At 38.9% G+C, this 17108-nt stretch overlaps 1 protein-coding gene across 5 annotated transcripts in view; it reads left to right on the forward strand.

Moving 5' to 3' along the window:
- IDE (insulin degrading enzyme) overlaps positions 1-17108 on the forward strand; it is a 111255-nt gene that overhangs the window by 74541 nt on the left and 19606 nt on the right. For all 5 annotated transcript variants that reach the window (XM_070752389.1, XM_070752388.1, XM_070752387.1 and 2 more), the window contains 7 exons: positions 401-521; positions 4788-4879; positions 5973-6084; positions 6661-6828; positions 9156-9428; positions 10219-10280; positions 13799-13871. In XM_070752389.1, the coding sequence (XP_070608490.1) occupies positions 401-521; positions 4788-4879; positions 5973-6084; positions 6661-6828; positions 9156-9428; positions 10219-10280; positions 13799-13871 (901 nt within the window). The remainder of the gene's footprint in view (positions 1-400; positions 522-4787; positions 4880-5972; positions 6085-6660; positions 6829-9155; positions 9429-10218; positions 10281-13798; positions 13872-17108) is intronic.

The raw sequence follows: 17108 nt of genomic DNA on the forward strand, positions 1-17108 counted from the left end.
TCCATACTATAAATAAATGCTCACCATTAGGGATGGGGTTTTCACTCAATGCAATGATTTTCTGATTCCCAAACCATATCCTTTTGACCATTAAAAATGTTCTGAAATGCTTTGATTTTTATTCTGATTCATAGAGTGGGGAAACATGGGAAAATAATGTATTCATTTCCCATTTCCCAGGCTTCAGCTGCTTAGTCTATGCAAGTATTTGCTTACAATTATTATTACTAAATGCTGGCCTTTGTCCAATATTAAGGCTGTTTGTTAATCAAACTTACAAGAAGGAACATTAGTTCTCTTCTATATTTTATTTGAATGCTTATTTTGAGTATAAAAGTGATTAAATCAGTGAAGTTTATTGAAAAACTTCATTATTTTGCCTTGGCTTTGTTTTTAATAGTATATGCGATCACTTAATAACTTTCGTGCTGAACAGCCACATGAGCATGCAATGTATTACCTTCGGCTCTTAATGACAGAAGTTGCATGGACCAAAAATGAATTAAAAGAAGCTTTAGATGGTAAGGTTTTACAAAATCTAAATTGCACATTTTCTATGTTGTTTGGAAAGTTAATTTGGTTTACTTTAAAGAGAATATGCCCTAAGGTCCTGTGGAATATTTGGATATTGTGATTATTGTGAGAAAGTTGAAACAAATATGGTAAATTTTCTGTTTTCCCACTGAGGATTTTAAGTTTAAATTTAAAATTTAGATGACTCTTAATTATTAAACTTATTATTTCTGGAGGTTAATGTAGCAATACTTTGTTGTTGTTAGTTGCAAAGTCATGTCCAACTCCTTGCAACTCCGTGGACAATGTTCCTCCAGGCCTTCCTGTTCTCTACCATCCCCTGGAGCCCATTTAAGCTCACATTTTCAGTGATTCCATTCAGCCACCTCATTTCTGTCATCCCTTTCTCCTTTTGCACTCAATTTTTCCCAGTGTTAGGCTCTTCTCTAGGGAGTCCTTCCTTCTCAATTGGTGACCAAAGTATTTGGGGTTCATCTTCAGGATCTGGCCTTCTAAAGAGAAGTCAGTGTTGATCTCCTCTAGCACTGACAGGTTTGATCACCTTGCAGTCCCAAGGGACTCACAGGTATCTTCTCCAGCACCATAGTTCAAAGACCTCAATTCTTTGGCGCTCAGCTTTTCTTATGGTCCAACTTTCAGCCATACATTGCAATTGGGAAAGCCATAGCCTTCATTATGCACATTTTTGTTGGCAGGGTGAGGTCTCTCCTTTTTAGTATGCTGTCTAGATTTATCATAGCTTTCCTCCCCAGAAGCAAGCGTCTTTTAATTTCTTGGCTGCAGTCCCCATCTGCAGTGATCTTGGAACCCAAGAAAATAAAATATGTCATTACAGTGATCTCTCGATTATCGCGAGGGTTCCGTTCCAAGACCCCTCGCGATAATCAATTTTTCGCTATGTAGGGTTGCGGAAGTAAAAACACCATCTGCGCATGCGCGCCCTTTTTCCATGGCCGCACATGTGCAGATGGTGGAGTTTGCATGGGCGGCGGGGAAACCCCGATCTTCGTCTGCTCGCTGCTGCTGCGGCCGCCCAGCAGCTGATCTCGGCGGCAGCAGCAGCGAGCAGACGAAGATCGGGGTTTCCCCGCCGCCCACGCAAAGGGGAAAGCCTGATTCGGCACCTCGTTGCTGCCCCCGCTCTCCTGCCCGCCCGCCACCCGCCAGCAAGAGGGGGAGAGATAGAGAAAGGGAGAGAAGGAAAGAAAGAGATGAGAGAGGGAGGAAGAGAGTGTGAGAGAGGAAGAAGCAAGAGAGAGAAAGAGAGAGAGAAAGAAAGATGAGAAAGGAAGGAAGAGAGTGACGTCATCGGGTGGAAAAATCGCGATACAGTGGAACCCCGACATAAGAGCTGCTCTACTTAAGAGCAACTCGAGATAAGAGCTGGGAGGGGAGAGATATTTTTGTTCTACTTACAAGCCTAAATTCGAGATACAAGCGCCAAGGAGCTGTCTCCTGAAGCCAAACGCTAACTTCCGCGTTCGGCTTCAGGAGACAGCTGCGAAGCGGCGCACGTGTTTTAAAAGGTTGCAGCCGGCCTGCGGGGCTCGGGGGGGTGCTTGCAGCTTTCTTTCTTGCTCTTTTTCTTTCTCTCTTTTACCTTCCCTTCCTCTATTTCTTCTTTTCTTTCTCCTTCCCACCTTCTTCCCTCCCTCCCTCCCTTCACTCATTCCTCTCTTACTCTCCCCTTTCATAAGTTTCCTTGCTTCCTTCCTCTGTTCCTGTCCCTTCCCTCTTTCCTTCCTTCCTTCCCACCCTCCGTCCATTCATTCACCCATTCCTCTCTTGATCGCTTAAAGCCGGTCCCTGGTGCAAAAAGGGTTGGGGACCTCTGTCCTACAGGATTGGGTGGCAGAGAAGTTGAACATATGTAAATTTAAAAGTTTAAGAAAGTTTACAAGTTAAGTGAAAGAAACTTCATTATTCATTTATATGTACATGTATATTTCTTCATTAAAAACATGTCTTTCTGCATAATTTAGACTAACTTTGTGAGTTTTTTGAGGGCTGGAACCAATTAAAATTATTTACATTAATTCCTATGGGGAAAAGTCGTTCGAGATAAGAGCTGCTCGACTTAAGAGCCCAGGTCCGGAACGAATTAAACTCGTATCTCGAGGTACCACTGTATAGCGTTTCGCGAAGATCGAGATCGCGAAACTCGAGGGATCACTGTACTTCCATTTATTCCCCATCTATTTGTCAGGAATTGAGAGGGCCGGATGACATGATCTTTGTTTTCTTAATGTTGAGTTTCAAGCCAACTTTTGCACTCTCCTTCTTCACTCACATCAAGAGGCTCTTAAGTTCTTCTTCACTTTCTGCTTAAGTATCTAGAATAAATAGATGAGGAAGTTTAGCAAAATTATCTAAATAGAGTTCTAATTACAAGTCAAAATATTGCATGTGCAGCTTCAGGAAGAAGGTTCTGGCAGACTACATCTTGACACATATAGTTGCAAGGAAACATCTCTCTCTGTCTCTCTCCTTGAGGCATTCTTATGTAAAGAACAATGTTTACTTAAAGTGCATAATATAAATTACACAGTGGCAAGGTACAAATGATGGTATGTTTTGTGATGGCTGTGACAAGTCTATAGAAAACAATTTATGTATTTCAACAAACAATTCAAATTCTAAAATAAATTTTGGATATTGGTGTCCATTGCTTTGTTAGCTATTATTTAAATACAGTTGTCCTTTACAATTGGGATTGAAGTATAGCTGTCCCTTTATTATGTATAGGAAAAGAGTATAGAATCTACGTGATAAAATTGATTTACAAAATGCCACAATTTTCTCTTGCTATCGCATCCCATTTTCATGATAGTATTAAAGTTTTATGGGGAAGAAAGACAGGATTTCCTTAGTAAAAGCGTTTATCACTTTCCTTTCCGCCCCTCTACCTAGCTTGTGGGGTTTTTTTGTTTTTCTTCCTTTCCCACTATGCATATCTATAATAATAGGAAGTTGGTGAATCTGGACTATGCATATCGTTTTTGTCTGTTTATTGATGGCTGATTACTTCAGGTAAATTAATCCATAGTTAGAGATCTAACATAAAACAGGTTCTATCAAAATGTGTGAAAATATTGGTATTAAAATGCATATCCCACTGAATGCATTGCAGTAAATAGCATTCAGATAAAAATGTACTGTATATGATTGGTTGCACAGTCAGCCAGACTAGATTTGCATTTTTGTCCACCTACTGAATCCTTATTAGGGACCTGGGATAGAAAGATGTCATTTAATAATATTAAAAATATGGTCTCATGATGTAAAGCTGCCTTTTGCAATTGTATGATGGCGATTTTGTCAGTGCTGATTGTGTTGAAGTGGTGCTCTAGTTGTTCTGGAATTGCGCCAGAGGCATATGTTAGTATTATTATTACTATTGTAGTCTGCCTTTGTTTGATATCACTCAAGGCAGCATACATAATGCTTTGGCCTACTATTTTCCCCACAACAACCCAATCTAATGAGTTCGGCTGAATGAGAATGACTGACCTAAAGTCACCAGATGATCTTCATGCTTCAGGAAACACCAGAACCCATGCTCTCTACATTTCCAGTCTAATACCTTAATCTTTACACCAAATGTTTGTCTGTGTCTGAAATATGCAAAGGTGTGTAGGTGTGTACATTAATGTGCTAACATTAAAGGTAAAAGCTGTAACATAGCATTGTTTATATTCAGCCCTTCTAGACACATTATACTACCATTCTAATAATTCTCAATGTTGGCATTAGATACCCAACAGAAATGAGATATTCTCAGATGTCGAAAGATACTTGTAGCATACAGATATGTGCTAAAATATCATATCAAAATAACCACCATTTTAAATCTCTCTCAGGGCAGTTACGTACCTTTCAAGAGTGCTAAATTCTTTAGTCAGACTCAGTAACAGCTTGGACTCTTACGTAAATAACTAATTTTGAAGATGGATGTGTATTTAGTTTGATTGCATAGAAAACTGCCTTTTTTGCTTTTTCAGTTTTGAAATCTGGGTCAAACCAGATATGAATTCTGAGCAAGGCATACTGTGAGCGCAGCAAGATAGAATTGGAACATTTCCCAAATATGAATATATATGAAGAAAGCACTCGCTGCTTTTTGTTGCTTATTATATTTGTTTTCTTTCTACTTACTAAGCCAAGAAATACATTGTATTTTAAGATAATGTGTTTTTTTCTCTCCTTCAAATGGAAAATACATTTGATTTTAAATATCTACATATCTATTGTAGATGTCACTCTTCCTCGCCTCAAGGCCTTTATTTCACAACTGTTGTCAAGGTTACATATTGAAGCACTTCTCCATGGCAATATAACAAAACAGGTTGGTTTTGATGTGCTTTTAATGAATATTTATTATCCATTTGCCCCCAAATCTTAGTTTTTTGTTCTAAATAATAATAACCTTATTAGTGTATTATCTTAATGTTCAATATTGCAATATGAACAGTACATTTATCATATCAATAAATTGGAGGATAGTATTGCCACATAGTATATATTTTGCAAAATGGACATATATGTTTCATGCTGATGGTGGCTAACTTCAATTATTTTTGTTTTGTATCTTACAAATGCTTTCATCTTTTATGACAATTTGGATATGCAATAATTAGTTTTTCTAATATTTCTGCAAAATTGGATTGAAGTTTATTACATTTAATATAATTTATTTCCAAATAAACACACAATTGAAATATGAGAGGTTCCATCTCTTTTATAATAAAATTGTAATGTCAGACTATTTACCATTTCTCAGACTGGTGCATGCGTCTTAGTATATCTTCATTTTATTTTGTAATTTTTAAAGCCACCTTGTTTCTTTTATAAATACTTTTGATTCTAAATTCATTTAGCCATTTTATTGTTAGCTTTTTTGAAGCTTTTGAAATAAAAGGCATTTGGCCATTCATCTATCTGTATGAGGCTTAAGCATACCAGCACCTTAAGGAAATGTTAAGTCAAATAAATCTGCAAAGTGCTCTGTGCACAAAATTGGGGGAAACAGAGATTATAAAATCATACAGTTCATGCAAGTCCAGGAGGGTGAATCAGGAAAACATTGGCAGATTTATCATAAATGAAAAGGATGATGAACCAAAGAACAATTTCATCTTAAATTATTAAGTGGAAAAATTAAATTAATTATGCAATGAATGTGTATAAACATTTTAAGTTTTTTACATTTTAAATATAATGCTGACATGAGGAGTTATCCCTTTTGTTTCTGAATGTTGAATAGCATTCATATGCACATTTTCAGTTTTCAGCTTTCATATTTGCAAGGAAGTGTCTCCTTTTTTATTCCTAATTTTGCTATTGCTGTCAAATCTGTTACTCTTCTGCTGTTGTCGCAGACAGATGAAGACTGATCATGTAATGAATAAAATCTGCAGTGAATTTCTTCTTTTTTTCAGGCTGCATTAGGAGTTATGCAAATGGTTGAAGACACGCTCATTGAGCATGCTCATACAAAACCTCTTCTTCCCAGCCAGTTAGTAAGATACAGGGAAGTACAGCTGCCTGATAGTAAGTGATGTAGCTTATCAGTTATACAATTATTCGTTTAAAGTTTCATAGTGGGACAATTATGTCTTCAGTTACTTTTGTTTTTCAAAATTTATTTGATTTCAGATTTGTGCTACAGATGCATGAGAATCAACTCCATGATTTGCTTCCTTGGAAAAAAATACCCCTTAATAATGAGACTTTTCTCTTTCAGTGTGATATGAGGGGAATGATATGGGTACCATCCAGCTTACTTAAAACTGATAGTAAGAGCAGGCACACTCATTAAAAGTGCTGTGTTTGTGTGCTTTTATTCCACAAATAGAATAAGGGAGCATTTTTTTGATCTGACACCTTGAGATGGGTTTAGACCACTGAAGCTAGAATTACAATTGGCCTATCTTTTCCCAAGGTACCTGGGAATTCTAAAACTGATTATGTATTTAGAAGATGCCAGGTTGCACAAAACAAAAAAATATTAGATATTTATATTAAATAATGTTCTACAATGCTGTACTTTGCTACATTAAAATAGCACATAAGGTTCTCATTCAGCATAAATTCCATTTCTTTTGCACGCTCCTCATTTTTTCTTAGGAGGATGGTTCGTCTATCAACAGAGGAATGAAGTTCATAATAATTGTGGGATAGAAATATATTATCAAACAGACATGCAAAGCACTTCAGAGAATATGTTTTTGGAGCTCTTCTGTCAAATTGTCTCAGAGCCTTGCTTTAATACTCTGCGCACTAAGGAACAATTAGGTGAGCTTTTGTTTATGTGTGTGTCTTAAGATCACTATATATTTTAAATCAGTTAGTATAAGCTAATTTACTGTTGCAACTTTTCATTAAAAATCAGCCCATAGTACAATAGGTGATTAAAGAACAAATGATTGATAATCAGCTATTTAGGTTTATCAATTTAAATGATTTTGCTGCATTTGTATAACACTAGGTCTCACAAAATGCTGTTATCTAAAATGTGATTATGTTTGGTTCTCACAAAACTGAAAGAAATGGCGTGAAGCAGATTCTTCTGCAATAGATTTTTAAAAATCAGATTCTCACTACCAGATTCATAGAAGTCTTGCAATAGTGTACATTAAAAATCAATTCTCAGCCAATATATATTTAAATATCAATGGTAAAATAATATTTATTTATATGCTGCTTTTATTATTTTTATAAATAACTCAGTACTCCTTCCTCCTGCTATTTTCCCCATAACAACAATTGTGATATGGGTTGTGTTAAGAGTGACTGGCCCAGTCACCCATCTGGCTTTCATGCACAAGACAAGACTAGAACTCACAATCTCTTGGCTTCGAAATAAAAAATACTAAAAACATAATAATTGAGCCCCAAATAATCTCTGTAAAAATTATAATTTCATCTTAATTAGAAGGCAATCAAATCTTTAGGGACAACTTCTCTACAAACTAGGTAATGCCATTGAGAAGCTCTCATTCAAACCAAGATTTATCACTTACCGGTATGTCATATTTAATATCAAAATAAGAGACTAATTAAATTTGAAGAATATTACAGTATATAACTTCAAAAGAGGCTACACATGAAAGGGAGATGAACATCTTCAGTAGGGTGGAAAAACGGAGGTCAGACCTGCATGATCTGAGCTCTGATCCTACAGAGTGCAGAGCAGTTTATTTTCACACATGATAAGGAGTTGAACTCAGCAGTTTCAACTTTTGCCCTGCTTGCTTAATGACCGAAGCGATCACTTAACGGCTAGAAGCAGGAGTGCTGGAATTACAGTGGTTGAGTAAAGCAGTCCCATGGGTGTCTTGCTTAACAAATGCTTTGCTCAGTGATCAAAATTCAAGTCCCTGTAGTGCAGTGGCTCTCCTCTTTATTAATAAAATGTCTTTAGCGTAATATCAAACATTTATTGCTTGGAATTTATTTATTTATTTATTTTATTTATTATTTAGATTTGTATGCCGCCCCTCTCCGCGGACTCAGGGCGGCTCACAACAAGGCATAAACAAATCGTAACAAATCCAAATCAATTTAAATATTTAAAAAAGTTTAAAAAGAACCCCAATATACTAACAAGCACACACACACACACAAACATACCATACATAAATTGTACATGCCCGGGGGAGATGTTTCAGTTCCCCCATGCCTGACGACAGAGGTGGGTTTTAAGAACTTTACGGAAGGCAGGGACAGTAGGGGCAGTTCTAATCTCCGGGGGGAGTTGGTTCCAGAGAGTCGGGGCCACCACAGAGAAGGCTCTTCCCCTGGGGCCCGCCAACCGACATTGTTTAGTTGACGGGACCCGGAGAAGGCCCATTCTGTGGGACCTAATCGGTCGCTGGGATTTGTGCGGCAGGAGGCGGTCTCGGAGGTATTCTGGTCCAATGCCATGAAGGGCTTTAAAGGTCATAACCAACACTTTGAATTGTGACCGGAAATTGATCGGCAACCAATTATACAAATAAGGGTTGTATCCAGTGGGAAATCTTATCTGGCAAAGTAGGATGGGATGTGAAGGGTATGGAGGTTGGGTCTTTCTCAAAAAATGAAATTGTAGTATAAAACAGAATATTGAATTAGAAAAACGTGTTTATGGAACCATTTTATTATTAAAGTTTTTTTTTTAAAAAAATCCTGCCTTTATTACTTTGTCAAAGCCACAAATATACAAAATACTCCCTCCTATTTTTCCTCCACAACATTTTATTTGTTTTAACATCAATTGTAAGTCAGAAGATCTATTATCAATGTTATTCTGGAAAAGAAATGCCATATTGTTTTGCTTCCAAACTCACCCTTCTGCAGTAAATTTAGCTTGTCCCGGTCAAACCAGAGCTGACAATGATGCTGTGTGCTTCATTGAAAAAAAACCCAACTCCTACCAATAATTATAGAATAAATTTGAAAATTATCAATTGGAGCTCACATAAGTGCAATCTTCCGTGTCACCATCTCACCAGAAGTCCAGTTAACAGTGTAATTTTGATAACTATTTTAAAAAGTTATGCAAGCCTTTTTCGTCACAAAAAAATGGTAAGAGATTACAACTGCAAGAGATAACAATTGCTGACTCCTCCTCCCCCCAGGTTACATTGTGTTTAGTGGTCCACGGAGGGCTAATGGTGTCCAAGGTCTGCGATTCATCATCCAATCAGAAAAGCCCCCACACTATTTAGAAAGCAGGGTGGAAGCCTTTTTAAAAACCATGGAGAAATCTATAGAGGATATGCCCGAAGAAGCTTTCCAGAAACATATCCAGGCTTTAGCAATTCGGCGCCTTGACAAACCAAAGAAACTATCTGCCGAGTGTGCAAAATATTGGGACGAAATCATTTCCCAGCAATATAACTTTGATAGAGGTAAGAATAAAAAATCAAAGCTTACCATGAACCAATTGGCCACCTCCCATGATAATTCCTACTATAGTTTTGAAATTAGTGACAGTCTCAACTCTGGAATATGAGCCGTAGTGGTACAGTGGTGAGAATGCAGTACTGCAAGTTACTTCTGCTGACTGCTGGCTACAGTTCAGCAGTTCAAATTTCATCAGCCTTCAATCCTTCTGAAGTGGGTAAAATGAGGACCCAGATTGGTGGGGGCAATGTAGCAAACTATTTAGAGATTGTGAAGCAGTATATAAATTTAAGTGCTTTTCCTATTTTACCCTTTGAACATTTTGTACAATTCTGAATTATTACAGAAATCATGCAAGAGAGGGTGGTAAGAATATTTAGTGGCCTACAGCTTCCATACTGCAATTAGGGTTGTTTATTACGGATTGAATGATAAAGAGTGACAGGATTGAGGCTTATAAAATCATGTAGGAAATAAATAATGTGGATAGACTGAAATATTACTGATGGAATACTTTTAGCACAGGGCTTAACTTTGTGGTCCTTAATGATGTCTGAGCTTAGTGGTTTTCTTGCAAATGTCTTGCCAAATTAGGTAATATCATCTAGACTGAAATGTTAACTGAAGTGTTAAAATGCAAGGTTATCCATTTAAAACATCACATTCTCTCCTAGCAGTTACGGCATTCGGAGCCAAGTTGGATTATTTTAAAAGACTTGTTAGTCATGGATATGTATTATACATATCAAACTTGCATATTTTGTGCATGCTAAATTTATTAATTTTATTGTCCAGATAACATTGAAGTGGCATATCTCAAAACCCTTACTAAGGATAATATAGTGCAGTTTTATAAGGTAAGTTGATCCAGGTTCTGGTTAAATTATTATTGAAAGGCATATTTGCATACGAAGATATAATGTACTTGACAGTTTTATAAAGATTGTAGTAATTTAAGACCATATGGGTGAAATATTAAATATTGGCACGCAAATTCTTCTATGTACTCCATATAACATAGCATTTAACAGTTATTTAATTAGCATTATTATATAAAGGGAACATACAATTGCTTGTAAATATATGGGAAACATCAAATTCCAAACAACTAATTCCACATTTTAAATTATCTAATTTGCCATTTATATGTTAATAGATAAGGTTCTTAATGCTTTATTATCCTGCTTTCAAGAGCTTTAGCAAGCTATGCGGATTTTAGTAAAAGATTAACTATTCAGCAAAGAAATATTGGATGACAATGTATTGGTATATTCAGAATGCATTTTCTAAACAAAGATTTGACAGAATGATTTGATCTGAAGATGACATGGAAATTATTTTACTTTGTGTGTTCGTTTTTGTGATTTGCAAAGGTGCTATAGTATCCTGTGAAAATAAAAATAGTTATCAATGTAATAATTAATTACATTTAATGTTTAAATAGAATCAAGATAATGTGTGCCTTGTTTTTATAGACCATTGTTATTCAATTGTATTACTGAAACACTGACTATGTAATTTATGGGGGGATTGCAGTTAACAATGAATTTTTCTTGCCTTAGGAATAGAGAAATCTTGCAATAACTGCTTTAAATTATGAATGCTCATTTCAATTGAAGTGGTGCTAATAAAATGTGAAGATACCAACTACTATTGTTTCTAGTGGACTTTTATTTGCCAGGGAATTAAAAATAATAATTAAATGTGTGTTTAGTTAGATTATCTGTTTACAGTTATGATTAATTCTGATTTAATCCTTTTGCAGATTAATGAAACTTTTGAAGAAATGCAAGTTAGATTTATTTTTACCATGTATTTAGTACTTCTCCTAAGCATTAGTACATATTTTTGGAAGTAAGATGAGAAGAATTATTAGTTTTTATAACATTTTGTCTTGTAGGTCTTTTACTAACTTTGTTCTGAATTTCATATATTCATGTAATGTTTGTTGAATCTGAACATCGTCCTAGTAGAGGAGCTGTACTGAAGAAAGTAGAAAGGATTGGCTTTAGCCAAAGCTAAATCAAATCAAATCAAATCAAACCTTTATTGTCAATATACAAATGTGTACAACGAAATTGAATGAGCCTCCCTTGGTGCATCCTCCTCCCAAAAAACACAAAATACATCTCAATAACTTAATAAATGAAAGAAATAGAATCCCTAAGCCCAAATAACTAATGCATGCTTCCCTATACCTATGTAACATTATATTATATTACATTGGTATGAATGTGTTGCTCATTGCGCTGGCCCTGCAAGTCTATCATATTAAATCTAATTGTGGTTGTATTCAGAAGTCTGACAGCCCACAAATAAAAGCTATTTTGTAGCTTTTTCGGTCGGCTGGCTATGCTGCTATATATCTCCTGCCCAATAGTAGGAGAGTAAAGTGCTGACCAGGGTGTGAATCATCCCTGATGATTTCCCTCACTCTGTTGAGGCATCAGGGCCCTAGCGATTTCGTGGTTTCGGGACAGCCCATAATTTTTTGTGCTGTGCTCATCACCTTTTACAATGCCTTTCTGTCCTCAGCTGTTAAGCCAGCCTACCATCCCATAACACATTATCTAAGGATGCTTTCTATTGTAGACCGGCAAAAGGAAGTAATAAGTCGTTGTTCCACCTGATTTATCCGCAAGATCCTAAGGAAATGTAGTCTCTGTTCAGCCTTCCTGACCACCTGGCTCATGTTATTTTTCCAGGTGAGATCTTGGCTAAGCTGGACTCCCAGAAATTTGAAAAAGGAGAGGAGACCCTCTCCACATCATATATGAGCTCCTCATGTTATGAGCTTAGATAATATAACTCGTGCAGCAAAATCAGATGCAATGAGGATCTTGTGTCATGTACATAACTACCTCTTCAGATGCAGTGAGGATCTTGTGTCATGTACATAACTACCTCTTCCTGTTAATATTCATGGTTGTACCCAGATCAATTGTAATGCAATGTTAAAGGCTCCTTGGTGGATTTCAGCTTTAGAAGTAGGTGGGGAAAAACACCGTAATGGAGGTCAGCTTTCCACTTTGATGAAAAGCTATGAAGGGGAATTAATGGGACCAGTGAGCTGATATAAAACAGGAGATTAAGCCACTAAGAGAGTCTGCAAATACAGACCCCAGTGGAATCATCATCAGTCCATGAAAATTTGAAGTTTTTTAAACACAGCACAAGATGTGAAACTGTGTGTGTAAGAACCTAATCTGTACAGAGTCTAAGCCAGAGGTCTCCAACTATGGCAACTTTAAAACTTGTGGACTTTAACTCCCAGAATTCCTCAGCCAGTTTTGTTGGTAGTTGAAGTCCACAAGTCTTAAAGTTGCCAAAGTTGGATACCCCTGATCTAAGGGCTTTAAATTGTAGTGTGTACAATCTGCTTACAATGAAGCAATTGTTTTTGGCCTTAAAAAACTTAATGATGGCAAATATGCATCTACCCCTTTTTGAGTGAAAACAAAAAGCCAAAACTTTCCTTGGCCCTGCTATTGGCTTTGCAGAAATACTACTAATTTGTTCCACTCAATCTTATACCAATATGAAAAATAAAAACCTGTTGAATTTTCTGGCTCCAGAGTAGCCATTGGTGTTTGAGTGACTAGGTCTTCCCAAGAAAACCAGAATTTTGGTTTTTTAAGACCCATTAATCATAAATTCTCCCTCTTTATAGAATTATATTATGGACTGCAAACTTTTCCTGTGAACAAAATAATTGCTTTCCCATCATTGTATTTGCTGCTGAATACATGTCGCTCTGTTTCAGAGGTTTTTAATTCTTTTTGGTTAAGGCAGCTCCCATTGAACTGGCCTTGATAATAAATAGGGGCTACAATATAACCTGTTTCAGTTCATGTCTGCACTGAACTATTACATCTAACTTGGTTGACTGCATCCTAATGTTAAACTGGCAAATTATTTACTTAACCTTGTTTGCCCATTCACTCATTTGTACAGCCATTTCTTATTTCACTTTACTTGACAAGACTTGAGGAGAAGTGGCTTATGACTCCATTCACCAAGATATCCTGTCCATGAGATCAGAATGAACCTAAGACTTCATTACATGTATTTTTCTGTCATCTTCTTTTACATCAGTGTATATGCCACTCCTTGACAATAGCCTCAATTTTTTCAATGAGGGGGAGGCTGTCTGGGTCCTACTCATAGACTGAAACCCTACCATTAGCAGTAGAATTTCATTTACCATAGTTAAATAAATTTGATTTGATTTGATTTAGCATTAATATTTCTCAAAAACCCTTTACTGCAGGGCATAGCTTGTTTGGCTCATTTGCATATTTTTCCCCCATTGAAAATATGGATTTTTTTTCTTGATTTTTATAGGAATAATTAACCCTAATTTATTTACACTTAGGAACTGTTGGCAGTAGATGCCCAAAGGCGGCACAAAATATCAGTCCATGTATTAGCAAGGGAAATGAATTCCTGTAAGTACAAAATGCATGTATTTCCTCACAATGTCCTCTATTCAGGTTGGCTCCTAAAAATTGTTGTAGTGCAGAACAAACATCATGTGACCTTTAATGGATAAATAGAAATATATTCATTGATTTACATGAATGATACTTAAATTATAAATATAATAGTGAAGGAATCAATTGCATTGAAATATACCATTCTCCACTTGCACTGCTTCGGAGAGTCCAACATGGGTTAATCTTCAGCCTTGCTGGAAGGGACTGAGTTAAAAATTAACATATTTTACTGGTCCAACCCCCATGCTGCCCTTCCCGGGTCAGTCTAAAAAACTCAGTCATAGTGAAGGGACACATGAGTTTTCCCTCCTAGGATTCTTGGAGTCTAGGAGTGGTTTTTATTGATGTTTTGAGTATTTTTATTTGTTTTATTAAAGAATATGTCTTTTTACTAATAATTTCTTTTTCTCTTTCTGTTTTTCAGATTCATGGAGCAGCTCACCTCGGCGGGATTGGGCCCCTGCTCTGTGGAGCATTGCCCTTAAAAGGTCTTCCCAGGTCGGAGCCTCTTCCCTGCGTGGGTACAGCTCCCGTGACCGGGTATCGCCAGCGAAAAGAGGTCCCTGGCCTGCGCGGCCATACCGTCTTTTAGAGCGATTCTTAAGACATGGAGGAGGAGATTCGAATTTCCCGCCACAGCTCGCCAGCAACGGAGGTCCCCGGCCTGCGCGGCCATACCTCGATGGATGCGATTTCCTCACAATACTGGCCAAGGCAAAAGCGGAGCGTTCAAAATCCCCGCCAAAAACGCCGCCAGAAACGGAGCAATTCCTGTTGCCGGTTGAAACGGCTGTTTTAAGGGCGCGGCCATTGAAGGCGCGCTATTCAGGAGGCCGCCATATTGGGACTGACCCATAGAGGTCGACTTCCGCCCACCAGAGTCGGAGGGCTAACGGAGAGCCTGACTCATTCCTAGAGAGGCAGGAAGCGGATATCCTTTCCTTAACAGGAAAAGACTGCCCTCTACTGGCGGTGGCCATCTTTTTGCTCAGTTACAACTTGTTACGCAGCAAAAAAAGTTTTTCTCTGCACTTTGCATTATCGGAAGCTCTAATTCATCCCCGATGGCGGATCTTCCTCAGCAGGGGTCAACAGAGCCCCCATCTGTAAAGGCAAAGGAGAAAGCACACTCCTCTAAAGCAAAATCGAAGACCTCTCAGTCCTCATCTGGCTTAAGAGAGGCAGAACGTCGAATTAAGGCGTTGGAAGAGCAGTTAGAGGCTCAAAAACAGAGCAATGCAGCTTTGTCATCGATGCCAGGTCAGACTGGGGACATTATAACCGGGACCCCCCCCCCAAGACTTCCTGAGGGAATTGGGTTGGCCACAGACAAAGACTGGTCACCGGATAGGTTTGGGGGCCCATCCCAGGTGGCGGAATCAATAAGACCTGAGGTTGCCAGGCCATCTTCCGCTTCTCCCGCATGGCACATGGCACCACAGCCTACAGCCACGTTTACCCCAACAGCTGCAGGACTCAGATCCTCACCAGATACCTGGCAACGCTTACCACCTGCCTTGCAAGATATGATAGCTTCAGCATATTCGCATGGCATAGTGACTGGTGTACAACAAGCAAGTGCACCCCCTGCCTCTCCTCATCCTCCTCCTCCTCCTTCTCTACAGAGGAATATCTGGGCAGCCCCAGCTCCTCCGTCTCCTACTCATGATTCCTTTCTAGAAGATCCTGCGTTTAGAGGACAAGGCTCAGAGCCAGATGATGGCCTTTCTGAGGATGAGGGAGCACCTCCAGAACCACCTACATATACAGGTCTCTTTAGGCCCTCTATATTTCGTGTACTGCTGAACAAAGCAAAGATGGCTGTTGCTCTGGGCACCCCGGAGAAGCCCACAGATACAGCATCGGTCCCTCAACCGGCCTCAAGGGTGCTCACGGAGCTCCAAAGGGATGCTGACCTTATTCCGGTTCCTAAGCTTTTCTTGGACAATGTTAAGAGGCCCTGGCAATATCCAGCAGCTGCTCTAGGCCCAACAGCTTCTGAGCGTAAATTTTACGCATTTGAGCCAGAACTGGAAAATTTGCTGGAATTTCCATCGGTGGATGCTCCAATTGCAGCCCTAGTATCCAATGCATTAGTTCCCTCCGACGTGGCGGATGGCCTAAAGCCGGAGGACCGGAGGGCGGAAGCAATCAATAAAAAGGCTCATCAGATGTCGGCATGGGCTCTTAAAGCAGCTTCAGCTGCGTCATTCTTTAATAGGGCCTCAGTCCTTTGGCTCCAGGAAATGCTTTCGAAGTTAGGACCTGAGGAGGGCCGCCTAAGACAAGATCTTAACAAGTTGCTAGCTGCTGCAGAATTTTCGGCGGACGCTACTTTGTCAGCTTCTCGTTTTTCCTCACGAGCCCTCGCAGCAAATCAATCATCCCGTCGCTTACTTTGGCTCCGGACATGGCAGGCTGACGCCAAGTCCAAAGGACGTTTAGCCTCGGCCCCATTTGATGGATCAAAATTGTTCGGAGAATCTCTTGACAAGGTCCTCGTGGAGGACAAGGACAAGAAAAAAATCATGCCTAGAACCTACAGAAGGCAGGAAAGACGCACTGCCCCGTATTTTAGACGCCAGCCCTTTCGGGCTGAATCTTCCTCCACTGTACCCCAGGCTGGAAGATCATATGCCCAGGGGTCTTTCTCTCAACAATCCTACAGAGGAGACAGGAGTACCTTCGGGGACAGGAACAGACAGTTCCAACAAACTAGGAAGCCCTATAGAGGTTCCAACAGGGGAGGTTTTAGAAGGAACAAATGACTTTACCAAGACACTCCCCATAGGAGGACGGCTGCAGCATTTCACCGCCTCCTGGGCGTCTATATCCACAGACACTTGGGCTCTAAATACTATAGCTCAGGGACTCACCCTGGAGTTTACCCAAAAACCTCCAAACAGATTTCTGGAGTGCCCGGTGCTCTCCAACAGTCACAAGCGCAACCTCCTTTACCAAGAGATTCATCATCTATTTCAAATTGGTGCCATCGAGACGGTCCCACCGCACCAGCAGGGACAAGGGTATTATTCCATCGTGTTCATAGTACCCAAGTCCTCGGGAGGTTGCCGCCTCATTCTCAACCTGAGGCAGTTGAACCTGTACATAAAATACCGCAGGTTCAAAATGCACTCGCTAAGGACCATACTAGCAGCTATACGTCACCAGGACTGGTTGACGTCAATA

This window comes from Erythrolamprus reginae, chromosome 5, assembly GCF_031021105.1.
Source record: "Erythrolamprus reginae isolate rEryReg1 chromosome 5, rEryReg1.hap1, whole genome shotgun sequence".
Classification (NCBI taxonomy): domain Eukaryota; kingdom Metazoa; phylum Chordata; class Lepidosauria; order Squamata; family Dipsadidae; genus Erythrolamprus; species Erythrolamprus reginae.